General features: G+C 40.5%; 2 protein-coding genes across 2 annotated transcripts; both read right to left on the bottom strand.

Annotated features, from left to right (window-relative positions):
* Positions 1-1,480: 1,480 nt before the first annotated feature.
* LOC103373237 (transmembrane protein 235) lies at positions 1,481-10,008 on the bottom strand. Its single transcript, XM_008303088.1, has 4 exons — positions 9,572-10,008; positions 8,467-8,544; positions 7,848-7,985; positions 1,481-3,046 (listed from the first exon to the last, which is right to left on the bottom strand). Exons 1-4 carry the CDS (start codon positions 9,741-9,743, stop codon positions 2,802-2,804), a joined length of 633 nt encoding a protein of 210 aa, XP_008301310.1. The 5' UTR covers positions 9,744-10,008; the 3' UTR covers positions 1,481-2,801.
* A 10,262-nt stretch (positions 10,009-20,270) lies between these two features.
* Positions 20,271-25,553, bottom strand: fscn2a (fascin actin-bundling protein 2a, retinal). The gene is made up of 5 exons (XM_008303076.1): positions 24,731-25,553; positions 21,345-21,501; positions 20,874-20,995; positions 20,581-20,748; positions 20,271-20,476 (listed from the first exon to the last, which is right to left on the bottom strand). The coding sequence occupies exons 1-5, from the start codon at positions 25,551-25,553 to the stop codon at positions 20,271-20,273; spliced, it is 1,476 nt and encodes a 491-aa protein (XP_008301298.1).
* Between the last annotated feature and the right edge of the window lie 1,430 nt (positions 25,554-26,983).

Here is a 26,983-nt window from a genome sequence, read left to right as displayed (position 1 = left end):
CTTTGTGTTTTATATATATATATACTGCCAAGAGTGATATTGATCAAGGAAAGCAGTTCTGATTCAAATAAATTCTTAAAACTGAGAACCTAGAGGTTGTATGAGTGAGAATTACTGCACCCTGTCGAGGACAAGGGCACAAACCAAAGAGTAATGGCTTAGCACCAACTTTGGTGTTCTTCTGCCAGAGCAGATTGAATTATTATGTTCCATAAAAATTTAATGGGATTTCAGCACGGCTGATATATAAAAGAGGGCTGCAAGGCTGAGCCACTGTGGTTTGGTCCTTCTTTTACAGCTCTCTCCTCTCTATACCGTCTGAGACAGGAATACTGGTCCAGTAGCTGCCACACAAACAGCTGAGTGGACACAATGTTTCACGGTTTGGATTTTGATTAGGGAGCTGATGCACATTAAATCATGTTGCAAATCACATTTAGACACACATTTTAGTGCTTTTGAGTCTATCTCTGCCACGAGCACCCTTTGCAAAGACTTTTGCTCTTTGTTTCCCATTACAGTGCTAAAAAGTGTAATTTAAAAGTGTGTTTGGTGCACATCCACATCTTAGGGTTGATTCCACTTAGCCAAAATTGTCTCTCACGTTTTGGCTGTCACTTTTTTGCTCCTTCGTACATTGTTTTGAATCTTTCCGCTCTTCTATGTGCTGCAGGCAGTTTATTAAAGTAACCAGTGGAGTCTTGGTGTCAAGTGTACTCATGCAAGTTTACTGAGTATGCTGTGAATTGTTCTTTGTAAATGATTTTCTGTACATTATGTATGTCAGTTCAATAGTTTGCCTTTTTATTTAGAAAATATAATGTGCCAATGCATTTTTGCCTTGCTATCATGAGGTGGAAATTAGGTGCCAATTAAATACTTTGGCACATTTCAACCTTATCCTGCATAATACCACCATAAGTAAAGCATCAATTATCATGAATCCTGGTACAAAAAACTGCCCAGTGATTTAACAATTTGCACATGAATTAAACAGTAGCGTCATAAAAAATCGGTCAGATCTTTCAGAATCAATCTTACGCTGCCTCTGGCACGGCTTGACACAATTTATTTTCTGCCCGACGCCTGGCTTGTTTTTACGTTTTTAAAAAACATTTTCTTTTTACATTCAGAAGCAGGCAGATTTCCAGTTAGTGAATTCAGAACTTGTGGCCTTTTACTTGCATTGTAAATAGAATGCAAAACATGTACAATGTGTACATGAGTGAGCATATAATCCCAATGCTTTTGATGATCTGAGTCTTCATTTTTGGTCTTCTTTTTCTGTTGTCTGTTTAAAGTTTGCATTTACTCTACAGCTGGATTGAGGTTTTCCTGATTTTCTGCCACTGCTGACAATAAAAGTTTAACTGTTCTGGTATGAAAACACTAGGAAGGTTCGTATGCTTGTAAAAAGAGAAATACACAACACATCTTACAGCAAAATGTTGTATTGTCACAGTGCTCCATTTACTTGCAGCATGCAGAGAACAAGTCACATTTCCAGAACACAGAGTTTTACAATAAAGTAGACAGTAACACATGCACCCGTTCTGTACTGCTGAAAACAAATACCAGCATCCCCATGAGTGTATTTAACGTCAGCCCTATTTTCATGATTAACTCATTTACTGTTAGGTTGGGTAAAGAAATGTGTAAGCAAGAGGCACAGGATAGCGTTTTAGATGTTGCTCTAGAAGTCAAATACTCAGCAGCTAACAGTCTCTCAACTTCTACACAGACTAAGTGCTTTTCAAAAGCAGTGAAATGCTAATTTCCTGGCACACAGAGCAGCAAAGTAGCAGCTGTTCTATTACAATATAATAGAAACTGTACTACGTCTTACTGTGTGCTATCTAGTCTACTCTCCTTGGTGGCTTCATTGCTCGGTGGGTTCCTCCTGCAAAATCAGCAACATTTTCACTTGAATGAAATACTCGATATCACTGATGCAAACCGTATTTGAATACAGTATAACAAATGGGTGCACAGGAGATATTGGAGTATATTTAATTCAAAAAGTCTTACAGAGCATGCATCAAAAAGGAAATTAACCTGTACAACTTACAGTAACTGCTCATTTTGCCTGCGTTTATTTTGCGAGGCAGACACAGATGAAACAACTGTTCACACACACACACAAAAAAAAATCACGATACACTAAAAAAAAAATAAAAAATACAAAACAGTTAATGTAGTACAATAATTAAATGTATATATTGGCTGGATTCTGGCATCAAGGCTAAAGCATACTGTATTACATACAGGATACATTCAAAGGCAAAACAGCTACTTTTAATCTTAGCAGTAATTACTCTGTGACTAAGAACATTTAATGCCCTTGTTTGATAGGCGTGGAGCAGCACAGGAAATGTGGGGGAAAAGAGCAGAGGAATGACATGCAGCAAAGGTCTAGGAATCCACCAGCGTCTCACATCTCAAGGCATTTGCATCTACATGGTTTGGTTATCAAGTCAAGCCCAGTCAGCGTTTTTCTGTTTGTGTGGCAACATTTATGGGACAATGGACAGAAAATGACACTGAGAGAATGAAAGGCAGCAGTGAAAAGAAATAAATGTTCACCAGCATAAATTATTTAGTTTTTCTGTATCTGTGGTTGTAAACCCAGCTTGCAGTACCTTTTGTTGTCATGGCCCTTGTTCAGCTTGAACTCTTCTCATCTGTTTTTTTTTTTTCCCCCAGCACCATAAATAAATAAGTGATAACTGCAACAACAACAACAAAAAAAACCCACAAAATGTGACCTTTTAGTTTTACCCAGGCACCATGAATATATCAGTCTATAACATGGCGATGGCTACACCAGAGTCGTAATGCCCCTTCATTTGAGTGATTCTGGCAGCCAGCATGAGCAGCAAGCCAGTCGCCACCTCCAGGCTGTAGGAGAGCCAGGCGGTGGCTAAGGACCAGCCGAACGACACATCCACATAGACGAGACTCTCCGGGGACACGAGCCGCTGGAATTCCTCCATGGCCTGATTTGAGTATTTGATGTAGATGCTGACTCCTGACAGGGTGAAAATACCTGTTGATGCAACAGACAAACGTTTCAGATTGTAACACACTCCCTTGTTTGTACCTGCAGCATGGATCCATCTGGAATTGGAGGGAATTCTCCAGAGTTTGAGCTGAGTACTCACGCACTGTAATCACCATGATGTACACTTCACTGGGTTTTATAATTGGGTAATTACAACAATAATACATCATTTAGCAAATAAACCTTTTCTGACACAATTGTCCCCACATAACCCTGTAGATGGAATTGCAAAATGTAGGTTTCAACCTGTCAGTGTGTAACTCTACAGACAGAACCTGTGGTCTTGTTTTTGATTTCTGTATATGTTCCTAAAACGACAGAGGAAATGTCTTGCATAACAATTGCCACAGAGGTGGGCCAGCAAAAATAACATCATTATAAATGTCAGCCTCAAAAGTCCTCAAATATTGAACCATAAAATGAACAATTCAGATTGACCTTTCCTGTGGCACGGTGGAACTGCACACTCCAAAACCTGCACCTGCAATTAACTTCAGTTAATTGCAGATAATTTAAAACCTCACCTGTGGTCTTTTGTCTCAATGCCTATCGAGCAGCATGGCTAATTTGCACGTGGGCGCATCAAAGAGAACATGTGACGTTAGAGTGAGTATCATAATGATTGGTGTTCTGAGAATGACAAGATTTCATTTTTGGGTTTCATCTAGCTCAATCTTTTTATCCATCCATCCATTATCTATACACCGCTTCATCCTCATTAGGGTCGCGGGGGGGCTGGAGCCTATCCCAGCCGACTTAGGGCGAAGGCAGGGGACACCCTGGACAGGTTGCCAGTCCATCGCAGGGCCACACTTAGAGACAGACAACCAAGCACACTCACATTCACACCTACAGTCAATTTAGAATCACCAATTAACCTCAACATGTTTTTGGACGTGTGGGAGGAAGCCGGAGAACCCGGAGAGAACCCACGCTGCACGGGGAGAACATGCAAACGCCACGCAGAAAGATTCCGGTGCCCCCACCGGGACGCGAACCGGCGACCTTCTTGCTGCGAGACAACAGTGCTACCAACTGCGCCACCCTGCAGCCCTCAATCTTTTTATGCTAAATTTAAAATTTCCAATATATCGTATGTCTTAGAAGAGCTCTACTGGAATTAATGTGAGGTCGAAGCTGTTACTGCACCAACACCACAGCAGTTTTTCCTTTGAGCTCATGCAAAACTAAATGAAAGCTATTAAAGAAACTAAATGTACATTTCTAAAAGAACCAGAGACTGTGTAATCAGTACTGTGATATGTGATGTGAGTATGTTGGGTGGGATTACCTAGACCTACTGACACGTAAATTACGATAGTTTCTCATACAAAAACAATATGGCGTGAGTAATAAGGTTCTAATGGATTTAATAAGAAGGAAAAAAGGAGAACCAAACACAGAAACCATTCCCCATTTTTTCTTTTACATTATAAGAAGGGTGTTTTTGAAAATGGCAGAGCTCAGCTCTCGCAGGTCTTTTGATGTAGGGACGCGGACAGGGCATTTGGTGCAAAGCATGAAATTAGCTGTCTCTTCTGTGTGACATGAGAGGCTGGGCATGTCAGCACAGATGGCGCAGTACATAATAAGACCTTCTACTCCTTTGACAGAATCATGCATTTACCCTCAATCTTATCCAAACACAAATTTGAACTCATTCCTTTCGAGTTCAGACCTAATCAAATGTATTCTTTGATGGATATTGTATTTATTGTGACTGTTCAACAGCTGAACCCAGGGAAAAAATGTATTCTGTTATAGTATTACTGATGAAAGCATGCCCTTATAGTGGAACCAGCAAATCAAGTCTCCTTTTGGTAGCTACCAAACCCAACTTCTAATCAAAAGGGGCTCTGAAAGCTTTTTTATAAAAAACAAAACCATTATTTGACCCTCTGCTTCACGTCATATCGCTGGACAATGACAGATAAATGTGAATTATTTCAAGTGCATTGCTGCTTGTTTATGATTTGACTCTCTCTGAACACTTTCTGCAATAGAATTTATAAAATGGCTTGTCCATTTGATCTCATTCACTTTCTACAACAAAGAATTTAAATATTATTTCATAGCAACAGAGAATGACATGAGAATGAGGCGGCTCCAAAGGGAAGTCTGACTGGATGTTTCAATCAGCAACAAGCTATTCTGCAATTTTCTGCAATCAGCCACCATGCTGTGATCAATACTGTTAATTATGTCAATATCCATGCTGAGAATGTTTGTTGGTACGGTGTCTAAAACTATGTTCGTGCTCATCAGGAACCAGCTTGCAATTATGGTTTATTTTATGCAAATCTGACTGGGAGGCACAGAGGGGGAAAAAAAGAAAAAAAACAAAAAACAAAAAACATGCCTGCAGAAATTAACCACTACAAACTACTTTTATTCACATCTTTCTAAAACAGGTTAGTGTTTGGAAAAGGGGGGTGTCAGAAATGTGATTCAGAATGTGGGATTTTATGTGAGAGTTGCATTACCACATCTACTTTAATTGCATCTGAATGGCTTGAATCAATGATGCTGTTGATACATATTGACAAAATCTGTCAGATATACACAAAACCAGACAGGCTGGATAAAGAGACAGAAGTGTTTCAAGATTTATAGGAATTTAAAAATGCTTTGCTCTAGAGGCCGATGGATACTGGATTTCTTGGGGCCAATACTGATTTTAGGGAGTAAAAATACTGATAGTCAATAGTCTTTATATTCAGATGTGAGCAGAAGTTGTATGTGTATCATGGCAGTCTTGACTTTCCAGTGACTCTTACAACTGCTAATTTTCTATGATGGAATCATTAAAACACACATGTCTTTGGAGGAGAGTTCTGTGGTCAGATGAAACAAAAATGGAGCTATTTGGCTACAATGACTAGAAATATGCTTGGAGGAGAGATGGTGAGGCCTTTAGCCCCCCAAAACACCATATCCACCATCAAGCATGGTGGTGGCAGTATTATTCTCTGGACTGTTTTGGTACCAGTGGAACTGGTGCTTTACACAAAGTAAATGGAATCATGAGGAATAAAGATCACCTCTTTAGAAATGCTGAAATGATCAGCCTGGGGATTGGGTCTTAAATGCAGTTGGGTGTTCCAACAAGGCAATGAGCCCAAACACAAATCAAAACTGATGAAGAAATGGCTAGAATTATGGTTGTAGGCTGGCTCCCCAAAGTCCTGACGTAGACTTCATCAAGAATCTGTGGAATGTGCTAAAGAAACAAGTCTGCATCAGAAAGCAAAACTATTTAGGTTAGCTGCACCAATTCAGTGAGAGGAGTCAAAGATACAACCAGTAGCTTGCCAGAAGCTTGTAAACAGCTACTAAAAGCACCTAGGTGAGGTGAAAATGGCAGAGGGGTATTTAATCAAACATTGGCATTGCTGTCTGTGTATTTTTGACCCGCAAGATTTCGTAATTTTTCCAGAAGAGAAATATGCATGCACCAAAATGCATGACTGTTTATTGAAGGAAAGACACGCGTGTTTCAAGTGTATGTAAACTTTTGTTCACAACTGGATATGCTAAAGTGATACTTAAAGGGGAAGTGATTGGGTTTTCATAAATAACTGTCCAGCAATGTATTTATTAATTAGTTGGTGATTTGGAGGGCTGCAGGGTGGCGCATTTGGTAGCACTGTTGCCTCGCAGCAAGAAGGTCGCCGGTTCGCGTCCTGGTGGGGGCACCGGAATCTTTCTGCGTGGAGTTTGCATGTTCTCCCCGTGCAGCGTGGGTTCTCTCCGGGTTCTCCCTCCCACACAGTCCAAAAACATGTTGAGGTTAATTGGTGATTCTAAATTGTCTGTAGGTGTGAATGTGAGTGTGCTTGGTTGTCTGTCTCTAACTAGTTTTGGCCCTGCGGTGGACTGGCGACCTGTCCAGGGTGTCCCCTGCCTTCGCCCTGAGTCGGCTGGGATAGGCTCCAGCCCCCCCGTGACCCTAGTGAGGATTGAGCGGTGTATAGATAATGGATGGATGGATGGTGATTTGGATTTTTTTTCCCTCACATTTTGGCACCAATATTGGTCCAAAAACACCACAAAGAGCAAAAAAGTTACTGTGAAAACCACTCTTGATTCTGCACCACCATCTGTTCGGCTGAGATGTCCGCTCTACTACATGTGGTGCAGACAGTAGTGCAAAGAAAAACTGGTGGACAAACTCTGTCGTGACACAATTTATAAATGTACCTGTGATGTGGGAACATCAGTCAATCCCACCAATATATCACTTGGGCTCTACTTTCCCCTCAAAGAATTATTTTCACCATAAAATCCACATCTCCACCCTTCTCTGGTAACAGTTTGAGCAAAACGACCATTACCTAACTCAACTCAATTAAGCTGAATGAGATTTTTAACAGGCACATGGAGACATGTAATATATAGCTGCAGATTACACGCATAACAGCCTCCTCCAATCAGCTGCAAGATATGATATTTACACAACTATATTCACTGTTATCTCATTGGTCATTAGCCTGCTCAAGCATACATAAACATACTGTTTATGTCTAGAAAGGCTGCAATCAGATACTAATGGTGCCGCTAGTTAGAAGTGAATCAGAGAGGATTTACTTCCTAGGTGTAGTTAACACTCACACAAAGCCACGTGTCTGCATTGTGTCGCCCACACACTTGCTCTCATGCTGTACATCTTAGAGGCTGACATTATCAGGCAAAGGATTTGCTTCAGTCTCATTCCACATGCCAAGGACACATCACCGCTACAGGCTCAGAAAAAAAAAAAAACTATCAAGGATCTGCGTGGACTTACTGCAGAGGAGGAAGTAGCATGCTGATGCAGCCAGCAGCTTGGGACTGCAGGCCAGAGAACTGACAAGTCCAAAGATCCAGCCGAGCACCAGCAGGACCAGGCTCATGGGCAACAAGATGACCACCACTTTGTGCAAGCCTGCAAACACACATATGCGCATAAAATCATACACACTGCTCTCTGTGCATACACTACTGCTGAGTGCAGTCCATTTGCAAAAGCAGCTGAGATTTTCAGATTGATGTCTTCCATCCAGGGAGCCATTGGTTTTCATTCTTATTGTCAGGAAGGTATAAAAATCACCTTGCACAGACTTGGCTGAGCTAGTTTCTGTCACAGGAGACAATTGACTTCTGTATTTCTTTGTGAAAGTTGCAAACAGGGACAAGTATTGAAAGACACTCTGCTTCAATCTAGGATTTAACAACAACAAATATATACTACCTCAAAACGTCTATCTTGGCTTATCGTTTGTTTTCTGGATATGATTGTTTGAAAGCATTGCTGGTAAATAAAAATGTTTTTAGGCAGAAAAATAGACATTTGACTTCCTTCTGCCAAGAATATTCTACTGTGTATTCTTCCTGCTCTTTCTCTGCTGATAAAGTAACCCACTCACCAAGAATGTGCCTCTCTGCCTCTGACAGGCTGGACATATTTGCTGTGAAAGAGGGGATCACTGAACTCCTGCTTGCTCCTGAAAATGTCAAAAGAAAAGGTTACACACGACAGGACCTGCAATAGTGCAGGGGACTTGCAAAATTGCTCCATGATACCAAAAAAAAAATACAGATTTGAGTCGTTCAGTAGTAAAGATATGATCAGAGTGCTGAAAAACGTCACATATTCAACAATAAAATCAATGACACCGAGCCTTTGTACGTCCCAAATGTCATTAGTTTTACAGCAGATGTTTCACATTTGTTTGGCAGTGGCAGGTGAGCACCGCATGTTGTCTCATTACGTGGCATTACTGTGTAAACTGTAGGCACCACCACCATCAAATCGGACCCATCTGGCTGTCAAACTGTGCAGCCTACATGCAGATTACATGACAGTTGTGTTGGAAATCATTTCTACAGCTTCCTGTGTGTTTGCCTGCTGCTGCCTGCAGGGGCTGATACTGATCAGAGGCTAAAAGTTGCCACATTTACAAATTAACCAACAATAATGAAAAAATGTTTATTATATTCACTGCATGAAAAGTGATTTATTTATTTATTTTTTTTAATTGAGTCGGAATCCAGTAAGAGAGTTTAATTCAGGATACTGCCAACATTTACTCACACAGGCTAAAAGCATGGACATCTCCTCTGTGCATCAGTGGTACATAGTGAAATCCACCGCAAGCAGCTTTTGCACCTGAGTTCTAACAGTGCTGCTCGTTATCACGGTAATGCAGCAGAGCAGCACGAGAGACATGATCCATGAACAAATATGAGCGATGTTGGATCTCAGCAACATCATGTCACACACAGTCCATCGATTCACAGCCCTCCCTCCACATTTCAGAATAGATCAATACTGATATTTCACATTTTAGAACACGCCTGAATGGGAAAGAAGTCAGTTGAAAAATAAGGAACTTTAGGGTTTCTCAGAATTGCCTGTGCCAGAACAAAGGTTATTACGCAGTTAATAACTGAGTGTAAAGAGTCACACCTGCTGAATAAGAGCTCATAACTACATCCCATAATATGCAGACTGAAGTTAAGCTGACTTACCTTCATTAATTGTCCACAGTCCAGAGTGTGAACTCAGGTCATCTGGACCTGTATAGTTGGGTTTATTCACATCAATTATGTACCAGTAATCAGTCCCAATTGCCACAGCGAGGAGACCAAAACTGAGCAACCCTGTGAGCCCAGCAGTTAGAACCACCGGTCCGTACTTCATGATACAGTCCACACGCAGAGTGCAGCTACACTAATACTCCATGATTGTTTTTTTTCTTTGTCTATACTGAAATCTACAACGACGTTCCAAGGTGTGCGATGCGTAAAGGCTCTCCAGCTGGATCCTTCCCTGTAAATTGCAGGTTCTCCATCCTAGGATGTAGTTGTAAAAGGAAAAATAAAAAATAATAAAAATTGTGAATTAAGTCCTGCTTAGGAACATGAAACAAGAATCAGATAGAGAACTACAAAATAAAGGAGAGACGCGTCTTTGTCTGTGCCATCTTATAGTGACAGGTAGCGGCTGAGCGTCTGTCGGCTTCTTGCTGCGCTCCTCGATTGAACCATATTGTCAAGTTACAGAAATAAAACGCTGCAGCTCTGGCGGTGAATTTCAAAATAAAACTCAACATGCAGCGAAGATGCTTGTTTGTGTTTATTTATTTTTCTTCAAAATAACACATTTCCTACTGTAAAACGTTTCCCGCTGTAATTCAACCTAATCTTACCTGCAACAGCGGCTGCGATGGTGACTCCATATAGAAAACTGTACTATCAGTCTAAAGGCTGCCTGATGAGGGAAAAAATGCAGACTTAATAAATAAAAATCACAAGTTAAGTCTGAGAGCATGCAGGGTAACTTTCCTACACTTAAAACTAAATCTAAAATGATTTTATTATTTTTCAAAACGGTCGGCTGACATGACTTTCTGGTTACATCAAATAATTCAAATACATGTTCTGAGCCAGGAATGATCAGGCAACTTCACCTGACACCTGTTCACCTGAGGGTCCTGGAGGAGGGCCAGCCTCATAGATGGTGACGAAATACCATAGACTGTATAAAAGATGGACGTAGCAACCGCCCCCGAAAAATGAAGCCAACCCGGAAGTGTCAAAAACCTGCAATATCACTACGTCCGCTAGTCCTGGCTCCAAAAAGCCCTGGCTCCCATAGACTTGAATTGGAAAAGAAGTGATCACAGTTCATGCAATACTGCATTCCTTCAGCTCAGGATTTTTAAAAAAATTTGTTTTCATGGTCAAGTCCAGAGATCAGTTGGCCAATCTGAAAATAAATCAATGCTGAATTTTTAAAAAATCATCAACATTTTGTGGGGGCAAGGGGTGTGGCTGGCTTGATTGACAGTCGGCAGTGACCATACAGATGAAGTGAGCAGAAGGCCATAAATGTGGGGAGAGGGCCTGCCTCTCAATCCGTCTGACCAATCGCTGCTCCTATGGCTCCGCCCCCCTATTTTTGCGTCACTGGCTCCAAAAATCCAAGATGTCAACCAGGAAGTAGCAAAACCCTGGCTTCATTTTCTCAGTGCAGAAACCAACAAGTGACGTCACGGTAGCTACGTCCATCCTTTATACAGTTTATGCGAAATACCAACACAGCTGAGTACAGATAGAAAACAGCATATTTGTTTGTGAATTTAGAAAGGCATGTGAGACGTTGGATGGATAAACACAGTCCAGAGACCATCAGTCTGACAGGTAGGTTTTATTTCTACCACGTGATTGAGGTTTTATTTTGTCACAGACCCACAGAAGACAGTAACATTACAAACAAATCCCTTTGTGAATATAATTACTCATACATTTAAAACAAGCAGAAAAATTCAACCCTTTCAAATCATGCCTGGACTTTAGATGGCTCTATCAGGGCCTAACATTTCCTCCAGTTCCTCCTTGTAAATCTGTCCACGCTTTGTCAAGATGGGTAAGGGATGGTGAGTAAAAGGCAATTTTCAAGTCCTGCCACAAATTCTCAATTGGACTGAGATCTGGGCTCTTGGCTCGGGCACTACAGGATATTTTGAAACCTTTCCCGTGTATCTTTATGGCTTTGTTGTTTCACCGGACAATAAATTCCCTACCAAGTTCTCTAGACTGCAGCAACTTACCTCATTCTCTTGTTTTCACCAGGAAATCTAGCTGTAGCTTATATGGTAAAAAAGGGGTGCACAAGGAAAAAGAGATTTTAACACCTACATTGGTAATAATTAAGTTTAGAGTGATTTCACAGTCTTCAGCAGAATGGGTTTTGATGCTGAATAGAACTGAAGCAAGTAAACGGTTTTAAAATCCCACTGCCCTTTGATCAGCAAGATTAATGACAAATAAAGTAAAAATTGTACTTATCACAGTGTCATTTGAAGCTGTTAGTCTCTCAAAAGCGGGACACATTCAGACTCTCTTTCATGTTGCTATTGTTGACTGTTAAAAGGTAGGCGTGAGTAGAACTACATGTTTTGTACTTGATTGTGGCCATTGTCATAAAATGCTACAGATGGCAAGGAAAATAAAATATTCGTCAATTGTAAGTTGGTAAAGAAAGTTCTTCTTCATGTCTGCAATTTTTAGAAGCATCAAACATTGTGCTTCCTATTTGTAGTTGGAATTGCTTTTTAGTTTCGTCTCCAAATGCAGCCACTGTAGCATGCAGGGAATCTGAAATGTACATTCCAATAAATAAAACGTGAACTGAAATAGAATTAATTTCTTTTCTTTGTTTAGTACGGAGCACTAGATGAATGCCTGTGTGAGTGACAACCAGTGTCAATGACAGTGTCTAAAAACAGCTAGCTTTTCAGGCAGCTGACCTTTCTGTGACATGCAGATTCCATCTTTAAAAGGCTTATTGTGATTATTGAGTGGACAGTTTTGTTTTTTTTAATTAGAGCAGTATTGTCAGTTCTCTTAGAGAGAAGTACAGATGGGTGACAAATTAAATGAAAAACTAACAAAGTGTCTTAGTAAGGTGTTTTGCCACCATGTCCTGCCAAAATAAGCTTCAGTGTACCTGCAAATACTTGTAGCCTGAGTGGAGCTGAAGTGGGCCATGCACACGTTTCTAGACCATGGACTGTCCTGCGACGCGCCCGACTTATCATTCAAAGTGGCTATACCCTTAATAATCAGTAGCTTTAAGCCTCAGTAGCTTTAAGCCTTAATGCAATTTAAACAAGCAAGTTGTTTAAAAGTTCACTTCTCATACAGTTGACACAAATGGAGAAATTAGTTATAGAGATCAGAACTGTTTCAGGTTATGAACAGGGTTTTTTTCTGCAGAATAGTTTTAGTATAGGGGGTCTATAGGGCTTGATGTGCTTCGGAGCCAGCCTCTAGTGACCATTTGTGGTGCTGCTTTATTTTTCAGCCTAAGAAGTTGCCGCTTGGATGGAACGCCATCATCATTCATAATCAGGATAGAAATGCTACTAAAGGTACACATATACAGCAACTTTGTGTTGATTTGTTTGTGACCTCTCAATGGACAAGTGGAACCAAACTATGCAAGCAAAATGCCCCCCACCACCAGATCCCCTCACTGGTTGGATTTTCCTCTTTATTTGTTACCTATCTGTATATGTAGGCAATGAGGGGATTTATCTCAGATGAATTTAAAAGAAGCATAGCAGATTAAAACCACTTTATTTTCATTTATATCATGTGTATAATAAAAACAAATTTTCCAGGTTATAATCATTAAACCAAAAGGAATTAGTGTTTAACAAATGCAGATAATGATGTATTATTTTTATTTGTTGTGTTTTTTAAAAGCACGTTTTATTGATTTTTTTTTTGCACCTTGAAATTACAGTTATTATTTGTACCAATTCTTTTTCATAATTCCAACATTTTTATTGGGAGGAGAACAGTTGGCTTTAATTGCCCCCTAATTTCACGGCAGAAGTGAATTATAATCAAACCTGTCAGATCCTGAGCATCTGTTCAAACCAGGCAAAGCTGCAGACACCATCTGAGCAGGGCTGTATTGCACACGCTGCTTTCCAATTAAGATATGGTGGGAAGAATTCAGTCAAACATCTTTACAAATGTGTTTCCAAACAAATAAATGGAACATTTCACACTATGCTGGCTTTGTATCTTCACTGCTACATTTAAACCTGAGGGTCATTTGCAAATTCTTTTTCTGAGAATCCCGCAAACGCTGTCTTGGGTGGAAAGCAGCAACGAAATGTCACGATGTGTCTGAGTTGATGAAGCCTGGGTAATTATGTCCTCTTTTGAAGTGGTATTTTCGTCAGAGCATTAGTTGACACACTCATGCAGGTCAGAATCATACTTTGCAGACTATACAGAAATGTGATTGAAGCCTCTGCAGGATTTTATTAACGACTATTGTTAACACGTTTTTTTTTCTTTTTTCTGATAATAGCTGAATTTCTACATGCTCTGTGTAGCTGAGCTGTACAACACCACTGCTGACCTATGCTTATTATCAGTGAGATGAACAAGAAAACCCTATAATTTTATTTGCTCTTTGGCTACTTTGAACATTTTGACATCCTGCCTTCTAAAAAAAAATTGTCCAATCCTTCTACAATGCATGTCATCCATTGTCACACAGCAAATGTGCCGTACACATATTACCAATGCATATATACATAGAAACTAGTGGACATACTGTTTGACTTTAGTCTTGCTGGTATTGTTCTTTGCTTCTTTTTGCCTGCTGCCTACAGTCGACAGTTCTCCCTCCAGCTAAATGATGCAGCATTGAATCAGTAAATGGCAGATTCCTAATTAAATGATTTTGTGAAGACATGACACACTTTATGAGAGCTGATCTTTCTTTACAGATTCATGAGAAGAATGGAAATGAAGGGGACTCCAATATAACCTGAACTGTGAAAGATAGTGTGACACACCAACAGAGCAACACAAGGTAGGGAACAGAACAAGCTCTCTCTCCTGTCCAGTTTCTTCCCTTTACACAGGAAACCAATACGCCCTCCTCTCTTTTTTTGTGTCTCAGATTGTCTGTATGCACCTCTTGTTTTGGGAGAAATGACTCTGCAGGTGTTTACCAGTTGCAGTTTCCAGGTTCTTGTCATCACCCATGTTGTTTTTTTCAGTTTCTGGTTGTTCATTGAACCAAAATAATCAACTCAGATTTGTCTGTCCGGGCCTGAATAGCATTCATTTTTTAGTTTTTTGTCATTCTGTCCAGTGGTTGATGCTTTCATTTTTCTTTGCCTTAAATTTGCTCAGTCTGGTTCGTGTGGGGTCTGTGTTGGAGCAATTCATTGTTTTGCTGAGCTTTATGGCCCCTATAGCAGAGAGGACTTCTTTCCATCTATTCCTCATTGTAGCTGTGTAATGGTTGGAGTTGGGCTCATTGGCTTTAAGGTGTTTATAGAACTTTATTGGTCTTCTTTGGATCCTAATTAAAAGTGGGAATCGGCCTATTTCAGTGCCGCATCAAGTGTTTGTTGTGTTTGCATTGTGGGCAATGTAGCCACCAAGTTCTGACAAGGCATTTCTGTTTGTTGTGAATCTTATATTATTATTATAGAAGTGCAAATCTTAATCTCTACATTATGTTCCCAGTTTTAGGGCCTGAGTTTTGGCTACTACAGAACTGTCCGGGTGCACATTGCCTCTACACTGAACCCAGTGTATACACTGAGCCACTGTGTGTATTTGTTGTGTGTATTTTACTGGAAAGTCACTGCCAATCCAAGGAGTTGGCGGGTGTCCCCTTTAAGCTTGATTTGCAGAAAGGCTTAGTGTTATTCTGCCATCTGTTTAAAACTATACCTGTCTTAGCTCCAAAAGAAATAAGAATTTGAGTCCTCTCCAATGTTTGTATTTTTGAGATAGCCTCCTTAGTGGATTTAAGTCACGACGCCTGACAACCTGTTTCAAATAACCCCAATTTACTGTAGTATTTTTAGTCTAGAACACGCTGCCTGCAGGCAAACCGAGACAGGATTTGATTACAGCACACAGAGTTATAAGATAATGACAGTTCTGATTATTGACTAGTGATCCATTCTTGTCAGAGGGCTCCAGTTTTGAGGTTAGCATTCAGACAGGAAGGGAAACTCAAAGCTTGGTTACTTGACATGAAAACATTTCATCTAATTTTGGAGCTCTTTTAGAAAATCTTTGGCAAGTCCACTGTTAAAATACACAGCACACAGTTAATGTGCTTTGCGAAAAGCAGAGTCAATGTCATGGTAAAAGAAATTTAATCAGTTAAAACATTTTCAGTTCAGTGAGTAGTGTGTAATGAACAGGCTTAGTGAGCAGGAATTTTATGGGCTGTGATTTTCAAAGAAAACCTTTGCCAGTGTAATTATAGAATTAAAGGAGTGGAGGCAAAGTGTCAATGTGAAATGTGCTGGGCGTCGGAAAAATGTGTGTTTGTATGCGTGTCTTTTCAAGAGCAACAACAGAAATCCTTGTGAAAAAAAAAAACACTTTGTTTGTAAACCATAAATATTTCAAATCCCCCTGAAAGGTGATGACAGCCGACCTCAAAGTCTATAGAAACCATGTCTTTTTCTCAAAAACATATGAATATAGTGTTCTATAACTGACAGCTGAGTCAGTTTTCAACAGTGCATTGTTGAAAATGTTAACAAGTGTTACAAGGTCAGTTGTGTTGGGTTGGTTTTTCTGAAGCACTTCAGTGAACAGCTGTAGAGAAAGAACTGAGCAAGATACACAGTGCCACCTACTGTAGTAAATGGGGAAATCTTTTGGCTACCCTTATCTCTCCCTCTCATTATTTAGCTTGTACATCCTTGACTCCTTTCCTGGACTCCTCTAGAGTGCAGTCTAGGAAGCAAACATTTAATAAAATGAGTCATCCTTTGCTTACAGCTTTTTCTTCAAAGCATTGTCAATTAAATACGACATGTGGTGCAGCTGCATCATCTGTCAGCTGTTTTGTTACAGCCTGCTGCTGCATTTTATGATCTCTGTCAGATAACAATAACCGTGTTCATGACAACCCACAGAATATATTTACTTTTAACTTAATTCACAAAATGACTCATCAGTCCTGCTCCTGACGTGGCATGTATGCTCCAGCTGTGTGTCACGCTTTTTTTGTTGTTGTTGTTGTCTAGCGTGTTCAAGACTTACACAAAGGATCCAATAAGAACACGCCTGTGTGTCTCCTCTCATAGCTCCTCTGGCAAGCCTCCTCTCTCCTGAAGATGCATTTTGAGGAATAAGACATCATCATGATGGCACACCAAGATTAATTTCCAAGTCACAGGCAGGAAGACAGAGGAGACGAGGAGGCTCAATTTAGCAAAATGAGGTTGATGAGCCTTTAGTCCCTTGATTACCAGCCAAATAACCGCAAAGATTATTTATTACTACTGTGACTTGTCACGGCAGGATCCAGGAACTAGCATACCAGGATTGAATATAGCCATCATTTCCATGTGAGTAACATTGCTTTTCCTAGTATGTCAACATTTGTGCTGTGGGAAAAGGCTTATGGATCGAGCGCTTACTCTCGTATTTTTAACTCCTATCAATATCACTGATGGGCAGTTAGCACTGCTCCAATACAGGAACAATTTGGGGTCCTTTGTCAAGGACACTGTGACATGTGGACAACAAGAGCCAGACCTCCACCCATCCATCTATCCTTCCATTATCTATACACCGCTTTATCCTCTGTAGTGTCACAGGGGCCTGAAGCTGACTTAGGGCAAAGGCAGGATACACCATAGACAGGTCGTCAGTCTACCACAGGTCCAAGCAGAGAAACTGATAGAACTCCACCCAGCAACCCAAAAAGTTCTGGCTCAACTACCTTTCCCATCTGAACTAATGATTCTCAAATTTCACATACATACACAACATAGTCCCAAAGCTTAACCCACAATTTACTCCCAAAGTCAACAAAGATATTGTCAAGTTTTTATTGTCAATAAAATTTTCAAAAATCATATCAGAAAACAATGATGATAAAACAACAAATGTCTATGTATATTCAATGCATTCTAAAATATGGCCAGAAGCGCTCTATAGAGCTGATACAGGTTGCACAGGTGACCAAACATTTTAGAACTTGCTTTCTAAAATGTGTCTCTATTAATTGCAAATTGCACACATCACAAAACCACAGGGTTAGACATCACACTTGATCTATTGCAGATTTTATTACTTCCTGGGGAAATAACAGACAAAAATCTACTGGATTAATTGTATACACTTTCAGGTTTTCCTGAGTACTGCACACCAACATCAGTTCTAATAAAGTCTGGACAGCTTGTGCCCTTAGTGATTTGATGAGTGTCGGGAGTCTGTAATAATGTCAGTGAGTCATAGAAGACACTGAATCAAAATATATATTTAAAAAAAAATCCCATTTAAAGGGCTGTGTTGGGTAAGGGTCAACTACAAGCTACTGATCCCATTTTCAAAAGCAGTTTTAGGTAGAGGAACACTCTACGATGGTGAAATATAGCCGACTGCTGTCAGACAGTTGAAAAGATTGATATCAGTTGCAGTGGGATGTTCTTGGCCTAGTTGTGCACAAAGTCTGGAAGCAGAGGGTAGATAGATAGCCTGGCTCTGACAAAGCCCAAATAACATGTTTTCCAATAACTCTGAAGATGTTTGACAGAGCAGTTTGCTGACAGGATGGGGCTGGAGAACAACCCCTGGGCAAAGTCACAGAAGAAATTGTTGGAATAATCTCATCTGATTGTGGGCAAACAGATGGAAAACAAGCATTATTTCAAGATTTGTATTGAGACAGAAGACTGTATATAGAAGATGGACAGAGCCGCCAAGTCAGAAAGTGAAACTACAGCAGAAGTAACCTAAACCTGCATTCTTTCTAAAGACCAGCAGGGCGGCGACTCTTCTAGTTGCAAAAAGAGGTTTCTTTGTATAGTCATGTATAGGTTTTTTTCAAACAACTCTGCTTCTCACTTGATTTATTACTCAATAAACATTCTCCTAATGAGCTCATGGTGTCAATCACTAGTTTCAAGTCTCCTTCAGTGCATCATGGTGGTAAATTTGTGATCCCATTTAGAGGAAAACAGACATTACCTTGCTACAGGTGTGCATAGTCTCCTGGAATTCTCTGCCAGATCCACTGATCACTAGTTACCTCTAGTTTTAAAAAACCAAGGTGGCTAGAGTGAAAAATGTCAAACTTGAGGCTTTAAAACTGTAGTCCACACACCAAAGTCCATCTTTTATATATAAGCCATGATTCAAACGGATTTTTCTTTATTGATATTTTCATAAGTTGTCACTGTTGTAACGGCCGGACACGTTTTCTGACACCAAGTATTCCAGCAAGCAATCTTTGTAGTGTTTTTCAAAAATATTTGTTATTAAAATCCATTATGTTTTCTTATTTTACTACCCACCAACATAAAAACAAGATATAAAGGGATAGAGAGTGAAGTATGGATTAAGGCCCCTGGGCAGAACACCAGAGAAGCATTTTCTGAGTTCATACCAGGTACATTTAAAAATAATGTGCACTCCATCAAATTCTTTATATGTGCTGCCCCTCGGGTTTCTAGCTTGTTCCTGATATGGACATGTGATATTCCTTCTGGTATGCTTTGTTCTTGAACATGTCTGATCTCTGCATGTCTTATAGCTACATTAAAAAAAGTATATATTTCAGTGTTTGCGGTGAGGCTGCCTTAAGTCTTTGGATTTACATTTGCATTGCAGAAGCGAGTGAGAACGTCTATTTTTTCATGTCCACTTGATTTGCTTCATTATGCTCTTTGATGGAAGCTGGAAATGTTCCATTAAGATAAATGAAACTGGCACCAGCCATTTGCTGCCTTTGAAGACAATGGTGCATTACTTTTGCTAAGCGTGACTCAGACCACACTTTTCTTAGAGAACATATAATGGTAAGAAATCACTTATATCACCAGAGGCTGCACAAGTGAGATCCAGATGTATGTTGTTGTGCAGCTGTGTAGCTGTCTACCGACCTAAAATGAAATAAAAACTTTGTCTGTAAATGAGTATCCCTGCTTTTTCGAGGTAAACCTAAAAATGCAGCCACACTGATTTGTCATCATCCATGTATGGTTTTTTTTTTTGTTAAAAGTATGTAAATGTCACTCAGGACTGATGTGTCCTTCTCTGTGCCAACATTTTGATTAGCAAAACTTTTTTTTTTTTTTTTTTAAATCCTTTGAAGATATGTTGTCTATTTAGCAAGGGGAAATTAGCAGCAGCAGAACGACTGAAGTTTCCTTTTGTTGCCATTAATAAATATGCTTATTGAATAAGCTAAACAGAAAATGTGTCACAGTAACAACAAACCAAGTTAGACAGTGACCGTCTATTTCTCTCTGTTTAGTGACTGATCAGTGTGGCTGTCGTCAACAACATGGCTGCCATTGTGTGCATACTGAACAAAGTGTTTGTGAAGAATTGAAACTCTCCTATTCCGTACTTGTGAATTTGCACATTTCCACACTGTGTGTGTCATTTGTTGTTGGCATTTGTTTCATTTGAAAGACAAAACATCTAACATTCACAAGAAAAAAATACACATATCTTTCTAAAGTGTTCACTTCTTCCCAATTAAAAAAAAGAAGAAGAAGAAAAAACAAAACAAAACATGGAATAGGGTATCTAGTATAAAAACAGGCAGGAAAATGTTATCCAGTCGGTCTGCTTCATAAGACCTGATAAAAGCGGGTCATGCACCTTTATGTTAGGCCCTCCTTGAGAACTCAGATTGAAGGGATCAGTACTCCCAGAGAGAAGATGCATCGACAGATGGGCCATCCCCCATAAGTATGCCTCCCTGATCTCCACGGAGGTACTTTCCATTGGAGCCCTTGATGGCGACACGTCCATGTTCCAGGAACTCAAGGAAAAAGTCCTCGGACTTTTCTCCATCTGAGCACACTAGGCCACTGCTAGAGACATACCAGAACTTTCCATTCACACCTGCAGATAAATGTCACTTGATTATAATTCGGCCATTTGCTTAAGAAAGCAGTAGATGCATCATGTTTATACATGCAAATATATATTGTGTACAATACACTGACTTTTTATGTTGTAGGCGCCGTCATTGAAGATCAGTGAGAAGATGTCATAAATAGAACGATTTGCATCTAAAGTGTTGGAGTTCTTGTGGTGACACACAAAGCCGTTCTCTCCATGGAGGATCAGCATCGGGCGATTGATGAGCTTCATCAAGAATAGTTCGTCATCACCTGCAATGTTGGATAAATATTGCTCATCTGGTGTTAAGGGGTCGACAAACTCGTAGGCTATCTGTGGTGGAAATATCAAACAAACACAGTAGTGAATCCCAAGGGGCTTGTCTGAAAGCACTTACCCACTGTATCGCTGACCGCTGAGAGCTGCCCATTCTTCTTTGTGCACACATACTTTCCATTACTTGCTTTGAGCGCTACTCTCTGTCCTCGCCACTCAATGTCAAACATTGTGTTGACCTCACTGAGATGAAAAAAAGACAAAGGTGAACAGGTGAGGAGGTTCAGGTGAGAAGACTGGGGGTGGGTAGATAGCTGGATAGGTAGATGGATGGATAGATATATACTGGCTGAAGGCTAAGTTATATAAATATATATAGTACAATTTAAATCAATACAGTAGCACAACAGAATAAAGACTAGCAACTGAACCACAAGTGTGTTGAATACACACTATACAATAAGAACAGTATATTATAACAAAGTGTATATTTGTGCAATTGAGAGCTAAGAGGTGTTGCTGCAGCAAGAACATTTAAAAAAAAAGAAAAAAAAAAGAAAACTCTTCTTTTGTAGCTAAAAGATTAACTTACACTTCTGTGGCAGTGGACTGGATCTCTCCGTGAGACACTAGCGTCCAGTATGATCCGCCATTGGTCCTAAACATAGACTTTTTGCTCTCCTTATCTATCTCCATCTGGAAGGTCTCCATATCTGTCTCCACATCCTGATTGGCTGAAATGCTCACTCCTGGCAATAAGGGAAGAAGAGACAGCATTGACAATTGTGCCTTTGTGTAATAGAATGTATGGATTACAGTGTTGCATCCTCTTGAATGCCATTTGCCTCTCCTTGAATGTAATGTGCTCATTCAATAAGGAGAGACGTGTGCATAATAGTAATCTAGCATTAAATACATCCATGCCGTCTCTGTTGTTGCACCATGGTTGTGAATGTGCTATTTACAGTGACCCATTCAAGGCTTCTGTCTCCTCATATAGGCACCTGGTCTTCTTTGGTCACCCAACATGTATATTTGCTGTATTGTAAGTTGTTGGTATAATTATATGTTTACAGTAATTTCATCCTCCTGAATTGTTTTGGTTGCTTGGTTTTCTACAATGTAGTCATTGGTTCTAGAAACCAAATGTTACAGCTGTTATCCATCTTAGTGGATGAAGGTGTCATAATGTGTCACACACGGATGTATTCGCAGTCAGCAATATGGCTGAGCATTCCTGCCTTCAAGCTGCAGTCTACCGATGACACGTCTCAAAAACACAGATTCAGACATCTGGAGTTTCATTCTGAACCTAGGAAAGCAATCGTGAGGCTTTCTGTATAATTGTTCTTCACAACCGATATCCTGTTTTATGGACTTTCTCTATTGTGTAGTGCAGAGCAGTGTTCCACTGTTCCTGCAGTGTCATAAGTGAGCTGGTGTGCTTGAGCAAGCAGCGAAGGGGTGGCTGGAGAAAGAGGACTTTATAGATCTGCATATTCTTGGCTTACATCTGTGCCATTTAAAGGCATAAAGGGATTGTTTTCATGGGGAAAATGTCAGTGGTCATTTGTTTTGGTTTTGTGAAAAATATTTCTTAAGCCTTAAACATGCAGACATTATTTGATCAGTTGTAAGAAGCAAAAGTCAATCAGTTTGCATTTTAGAAGTCAATTGCGCTGCAGCATTTGTTGAGGTTTCACTGTTATTTCACCCACCATGAAAACATTTCATCTCTGGAATGGACTGTATTTCACCTTTGAAGTTTATAGGGGTTGACCCAAAAAGATGATTAGATGATCATGTTAAATAACTACCTTGATTTGAAGCCATGGACAAGCCTTGGATGTGCATGCCTTGTTTTCTGAATGCTTGCTTTTAAGCAAATTTCATATGAACAACTGAAGCCATCTGTTTTGCATCCAAATGCAATCTTGCACACAACATCATATCAAATAAAGATTGAGGCTAAAGACAGAACTTTCATTAGTACCCAGTTCTCTAAACACAAACACCTCACTTGCAGTCAGTCTGGTGTTACATACGTAATCCACATGTATAAACTCTGTCTAGTGTGGTGGTGGGGAATACACAGACAGATATAACTGAACTGTGTCTGCTGTAGTTCAAATTAGATGCCACCGAAATATCCTTCAACCTTTCTCTTAATCCCGTTACAACCCTAATCCCCCATAGTCACCCCTCCACCCTTCCTGTTCATTCGCTTGCTGTAATTCCCTGAGTGGTGAAATGCAAATCTGCACTGCAGGGCCCACTAAGCAGCTTTCAGTGCCTTGTTCCTTAAAAAACGTGGCACTACCACAAGGCCAAACACTACAGTTGAGAATAAAAGTCTTTGCCCTATATTATGAGGATGGAGTGCCAAGTTGCTGAAATATTGCCCTGATAATGACTTTTTTTTTCATGCAGAATGCTTTTCTTGCATAAGAATAGTAATGAGTGCCGATTGAAATTGGTCTAAGAAGCCCTTGTGCTGTAGTAGTGCATGTGCATTGGAGAGATAGTTTACAACTACAACAGTTTGAAGGTCATATAATAAGTAAGAATTGTGGTTTTAATTGATTTTAAAGCTTTAAAAACCTGCAACAGAGCACAGTTTGCTTCCTAGTCGTCCCATGGTTATATAATTATACAGGACAGAGCAGACCACATCATGCACACTGAAAAGAGATCATGTAACTGATCTGTCTGGAAAGGCTGTAGCTGCTGCCACTTTACTGCCACTGTATAGGACTATAGATCAACATAATTTGGAGAACTTCACTCGATGGATGACGGTAAAGTGCGAGTAGCTGCTTGGCTTAAGCCCATTGATGGTAATTGACACCCCTGGGGCACAGATCTGCCCTGAAGTCATTTGCACACTGCTTAATCTTCAATGGACACACAGTGAAAATGACAAAGCCCATTACCACAATTACCTCCACATTGTGGCTGTCAACCATTCCATCCAGCATGAAGACAGGAAAATTTCATTCATCATCTGGCAAATGTAACCGACTGATGTTTTCATTGCGTTAATCTAACTATAAAGATGAAGAAAAATAAACCAAGGCCATCTTAAGTTGTTACGAAGCCCTCATTACTGTAGACTGTGTAATATTTGATTCTACTTGACATCTACAACAGCCAGCAGTGGTTCTGCTCCGCTCAGGAAAGCAAAGTATTTGTGAAAGGGTACACAATGTACGCTGTGGTGCTTCGCTGTCTAGGTATTTCATTTGGGCCAGCCTCAATACCTAAAGCTGCAAAAAGTAACAGTCTGTGTTGCCATCCGGGTTCAGTTTTGGAATAACTTTACAAAAACAGGAGGAATTGAGAAATACATGAAAACAGAATGCTGGATGGATCCAGAATGTTGAACTAAATCAAGGACAACCACTGATCTCAAAACAACTGTACCTGAAAGATGAACCCAAAACATTTGTCTTTCCAAGACATTGGCGAGGAGTACTTTTAAAAGGGCGTGCATGATGTATTCAAAATTTAGGCTGCTTTTTTGCCTCTTTGGGATCTGAAAATAGTCTCACCTAGTCTCGTGTGCAGCAAAGTGCACAAGTCAAGTCCCCTTTATTTATGTAGCACACAGATTGACCCCAAAACTTACAGCAGCTGCATAGTCATTGCAAAATCGTGGTGGAAGACATCGCCTTGTTTCTTGCTTTGTTATAAATACATTCAAGTTTCTTTAAAATGCATTAAACTGATAAAATGCAAACAATCAAATCTCATTATTAAAGCTCTATGACCGTCACTAATGAAAGTAATTCCACCTTTAAGGTTCTCGTACACCGAACACTGGAGTTAGAACAATATACCATGAGGGCTGCACTCCAGTCCATTTTCTGTATGGAACTGTACAGTTTTTTTTAAAATTTCAAAGTCACGTTTGTTAGCGTTAGATAAGCGTTGTGATTACATGAAAAACGCTTTTTTTCTGCATGACTGGAAAGTTACCTTGCTTGACTGAGACAAATCTTTTATTGGCGGCTTGAAAAATGACTTGTGGATGACTCTCCTCGAGATCAAACAGCTCATCTTTTCCAGGCTTGGAGCATCGGCCAGAACGCAGTGTTCCTGTGGGTCCCACTGGGGTCAAATATTTACCATCACAGTCCTTAAAAGCCAACTTGCCCGATTTCAGCTCCAGTGTGAAGCTAGTGTTATTGGTGTTCTCCTTCACCAGTTTCCCATCATTGCTGAGAAAACGGCTGTCGCAGGTCTTTAGGCTGTACTTGCCGTCCAGGTATACCAAGGTGACCAGGGAGTCCACTCCCCAGGGAATGTTGCTGTCCACTGAGATCTCTCCATCCGAAGCAGACAGATGGGCATAACGCTTGCGTGCCACACTGAGCAGGCTGGCCTGTGGGTGTAAGGCCAAATGGACGGCCCACAGCTCTTGTTCCCCAATGACTTGGGCAAAGCAGGACAGGTAGTCAGCTGAGCCTCCAAAGTAACGCAGGAAAGGCTCGGATTGCAGCGCCCAGCGACCATCGGACTGGGGCACAATAAGGAAACGGCATTCAGGGTCAGGCCTCTCCGCCCCACCTGTTATCTTCCCATCTTTGTCAGAGGCCAGGTAGCGTCCCAGGTGGCTGCGGAGGAACACTACTTGGCCATCTTGCTCATCTTGCTCCAAGGTCCAGATCTGTTTCTTCTTCATGCTAATACCTGAGGCGTTCACCTTGAAGCCAAAGGTTTCGGCTGTCAGGTAGCGGTTCTCATAGTTGATGAGGCCAAATTGCAGCTTGAGAGCCCTGTTAATTCCGTTTGTGGGCATGCTTGAACAGGCCGCACGTTACGATTACGAGCAGAGACGTTTACGAAAAGCGAGGGAAAGGGCAATGAGCGAAAGCAGGCATGAGACTGACCAGCAAAAGTAAAGCACCGATTTTTTTCCTTCTTCTGTCTCTCAAGCTGTGAATTAACTCCACTTGTCTCTTCTGATGGATTGTTAGTGCTCCGTCCTCCTCCTGTCACTTTCTCTCTTTCCCCAAAAGGCTTGCACAGGCACTTGCTCTCGGTTCCTTAATGAGTTAGGATTAAAATCAGCAGGACACAGCACCTCAATCCAACAAGCTGCTGACGTCACGTACCAGTGCACCAACTGCAAACCTCCCCTCCTCCCTCTTCTTCTCCAGTACACTGTCAGTGTCAGCTTCATTTCTCTCATTCTATCTTTCACATGTTCCATTTTCTGCCATTCCTTCTTGTTTTCACTCCACCTCTGTCTTCTTCCCTGTAGAACGTACTGACACACTCATTTGTCAACTAAAGTCCTACTGGTTCTCACTCTAATATTTAGGTCCATAGTAGCCATGTTATCCAGCCCAAGGATTATCCTAGCTTTGATCTGCTGGCAAACAACAGTCTAATTGGAAAATGTCCAGAGAGTAAAGGTGCTTTTGGTTGCTCCTCTTCTCTTTTGAAGGGCCTTTTCAAAGAGATTTTTGTCGAAGAAGAATGACATTTACTCGAGGGCAGTTTTTGTAAATATATATGCATTTCAAGAAACATTTTTAAAACATGAATAAGCATTCTGTTGTGTTAAAGACTTCATCAAGAGATTAAAATGGCATTCACAAAGCACCTCTTTTACATTGGGCCAGCATTATTGAGCATGGCTGACTGATTTAGAAGCATGGTCTTAACTCTTGAAGCAGTACAACAGTTTCTTTATGAAAGTTCTCGCAGCATTTTGCCACACACAGGTCAAGAGAAACCGGATATCAACAGCATTCTGACATCAAGCTCTCAGAGATATTTAGATCTGTGAAGTTGATGAGCTCAGTGAAGAGAAATTTGAATAACACACGTCTGAATGTACATTTGCCTTTTCTCAGTGTTGAACCTTGGTCATTCTAATCCTTATTCTTTCTCTGTTGTTCCGTCACTGAATTAATAATAGAGGACCCGACTCTATGCCCCATGACCTTTGTCACAGTGAACGCTAAGATCAACCTTTGTAAGAGCATTACCGACCTCTTTCACAGGTTCCTGAGGATGATGAGGGTAACGTCAAGGAGACCTGGATATTGTGAATACCAAATTTGGCAAAGGGTATGATTTGAACTATAGTACAAAGCAAACACCCTTAAGGTGTTTTTCTACCTAACAGTCTTTTAAAGACAAGTGCTGTCATCTGTCAGCCTTTACAGTTAATGGTGATTAGCATGGTGACCCCAGACCACCATTGGGGTTAACACTCTG

Source organism: Stegastes partitus, unplaced genomic scaffold (genome assembly GCF_000690725.1).
Source record: "Stegastes partitus isolate 25-593 unplaced genomic scaffold, Stegastes_partitus-1.0.2 Scaffold38, whole genome shotgun sequence".
Taxonomy (NCBI): domain Eukaryota; kingdom Metazoa; phylum Chordata; class Actinopteri; family Pomacentridae; genus Stegastes; species Stegastes partitus.
Note: the sequence above shows the minus strand (reverse complement) of the source record. Positions and strands in the feature narration are given on the sequence as shown.

Bases quoted from the DNA above. Each gene is read 5' to 3' on its own strand.
- LOC103373237 (XM_008303088.1), bottom strand. From the start codon at position 9,743: ATGAAGTACGGACCGGTGGTTCTAACTGCTGGGCTCACAGGGTTGCTC. The intron at 8,545-9,571 runs GTAAGTCAGCTT...TGACATTTTCAG, and splicing joins ACTGTGGACAATTAATGAAG to GAGCAAGCAGGAGTTCAGTG. The intron at 7,986-8,466 runs GTGAGTGGGTTA...GTGTGTTTGCAG, and splicing joins GGCAGAGAGGCACATTCTTG to GCTTGCACAAAGTGGTGGTC.
- fscn2a (XM_008303076.1), bottom strand. From the start codon at position 25,553: ATGCCCACAAACGGAATTAACAGGGCTCTCAAGCTGCAATTTGGCCTC. The intron at 21,502-24,730 runs GTAACTTTCCAG...CCTTATTGCCAG, and splicing joins ATTTGTCTCAGTCAAGCAAG to GAGTGAGCATTTCAGCCAAT. The intron at 20,996-21,344 runs GTAAGTTAATCT...TTTTCATCTCAG, and splicing joins CAGTCCACTGCCACAGAAGT to TGAGGTCAACACAATGTTTG.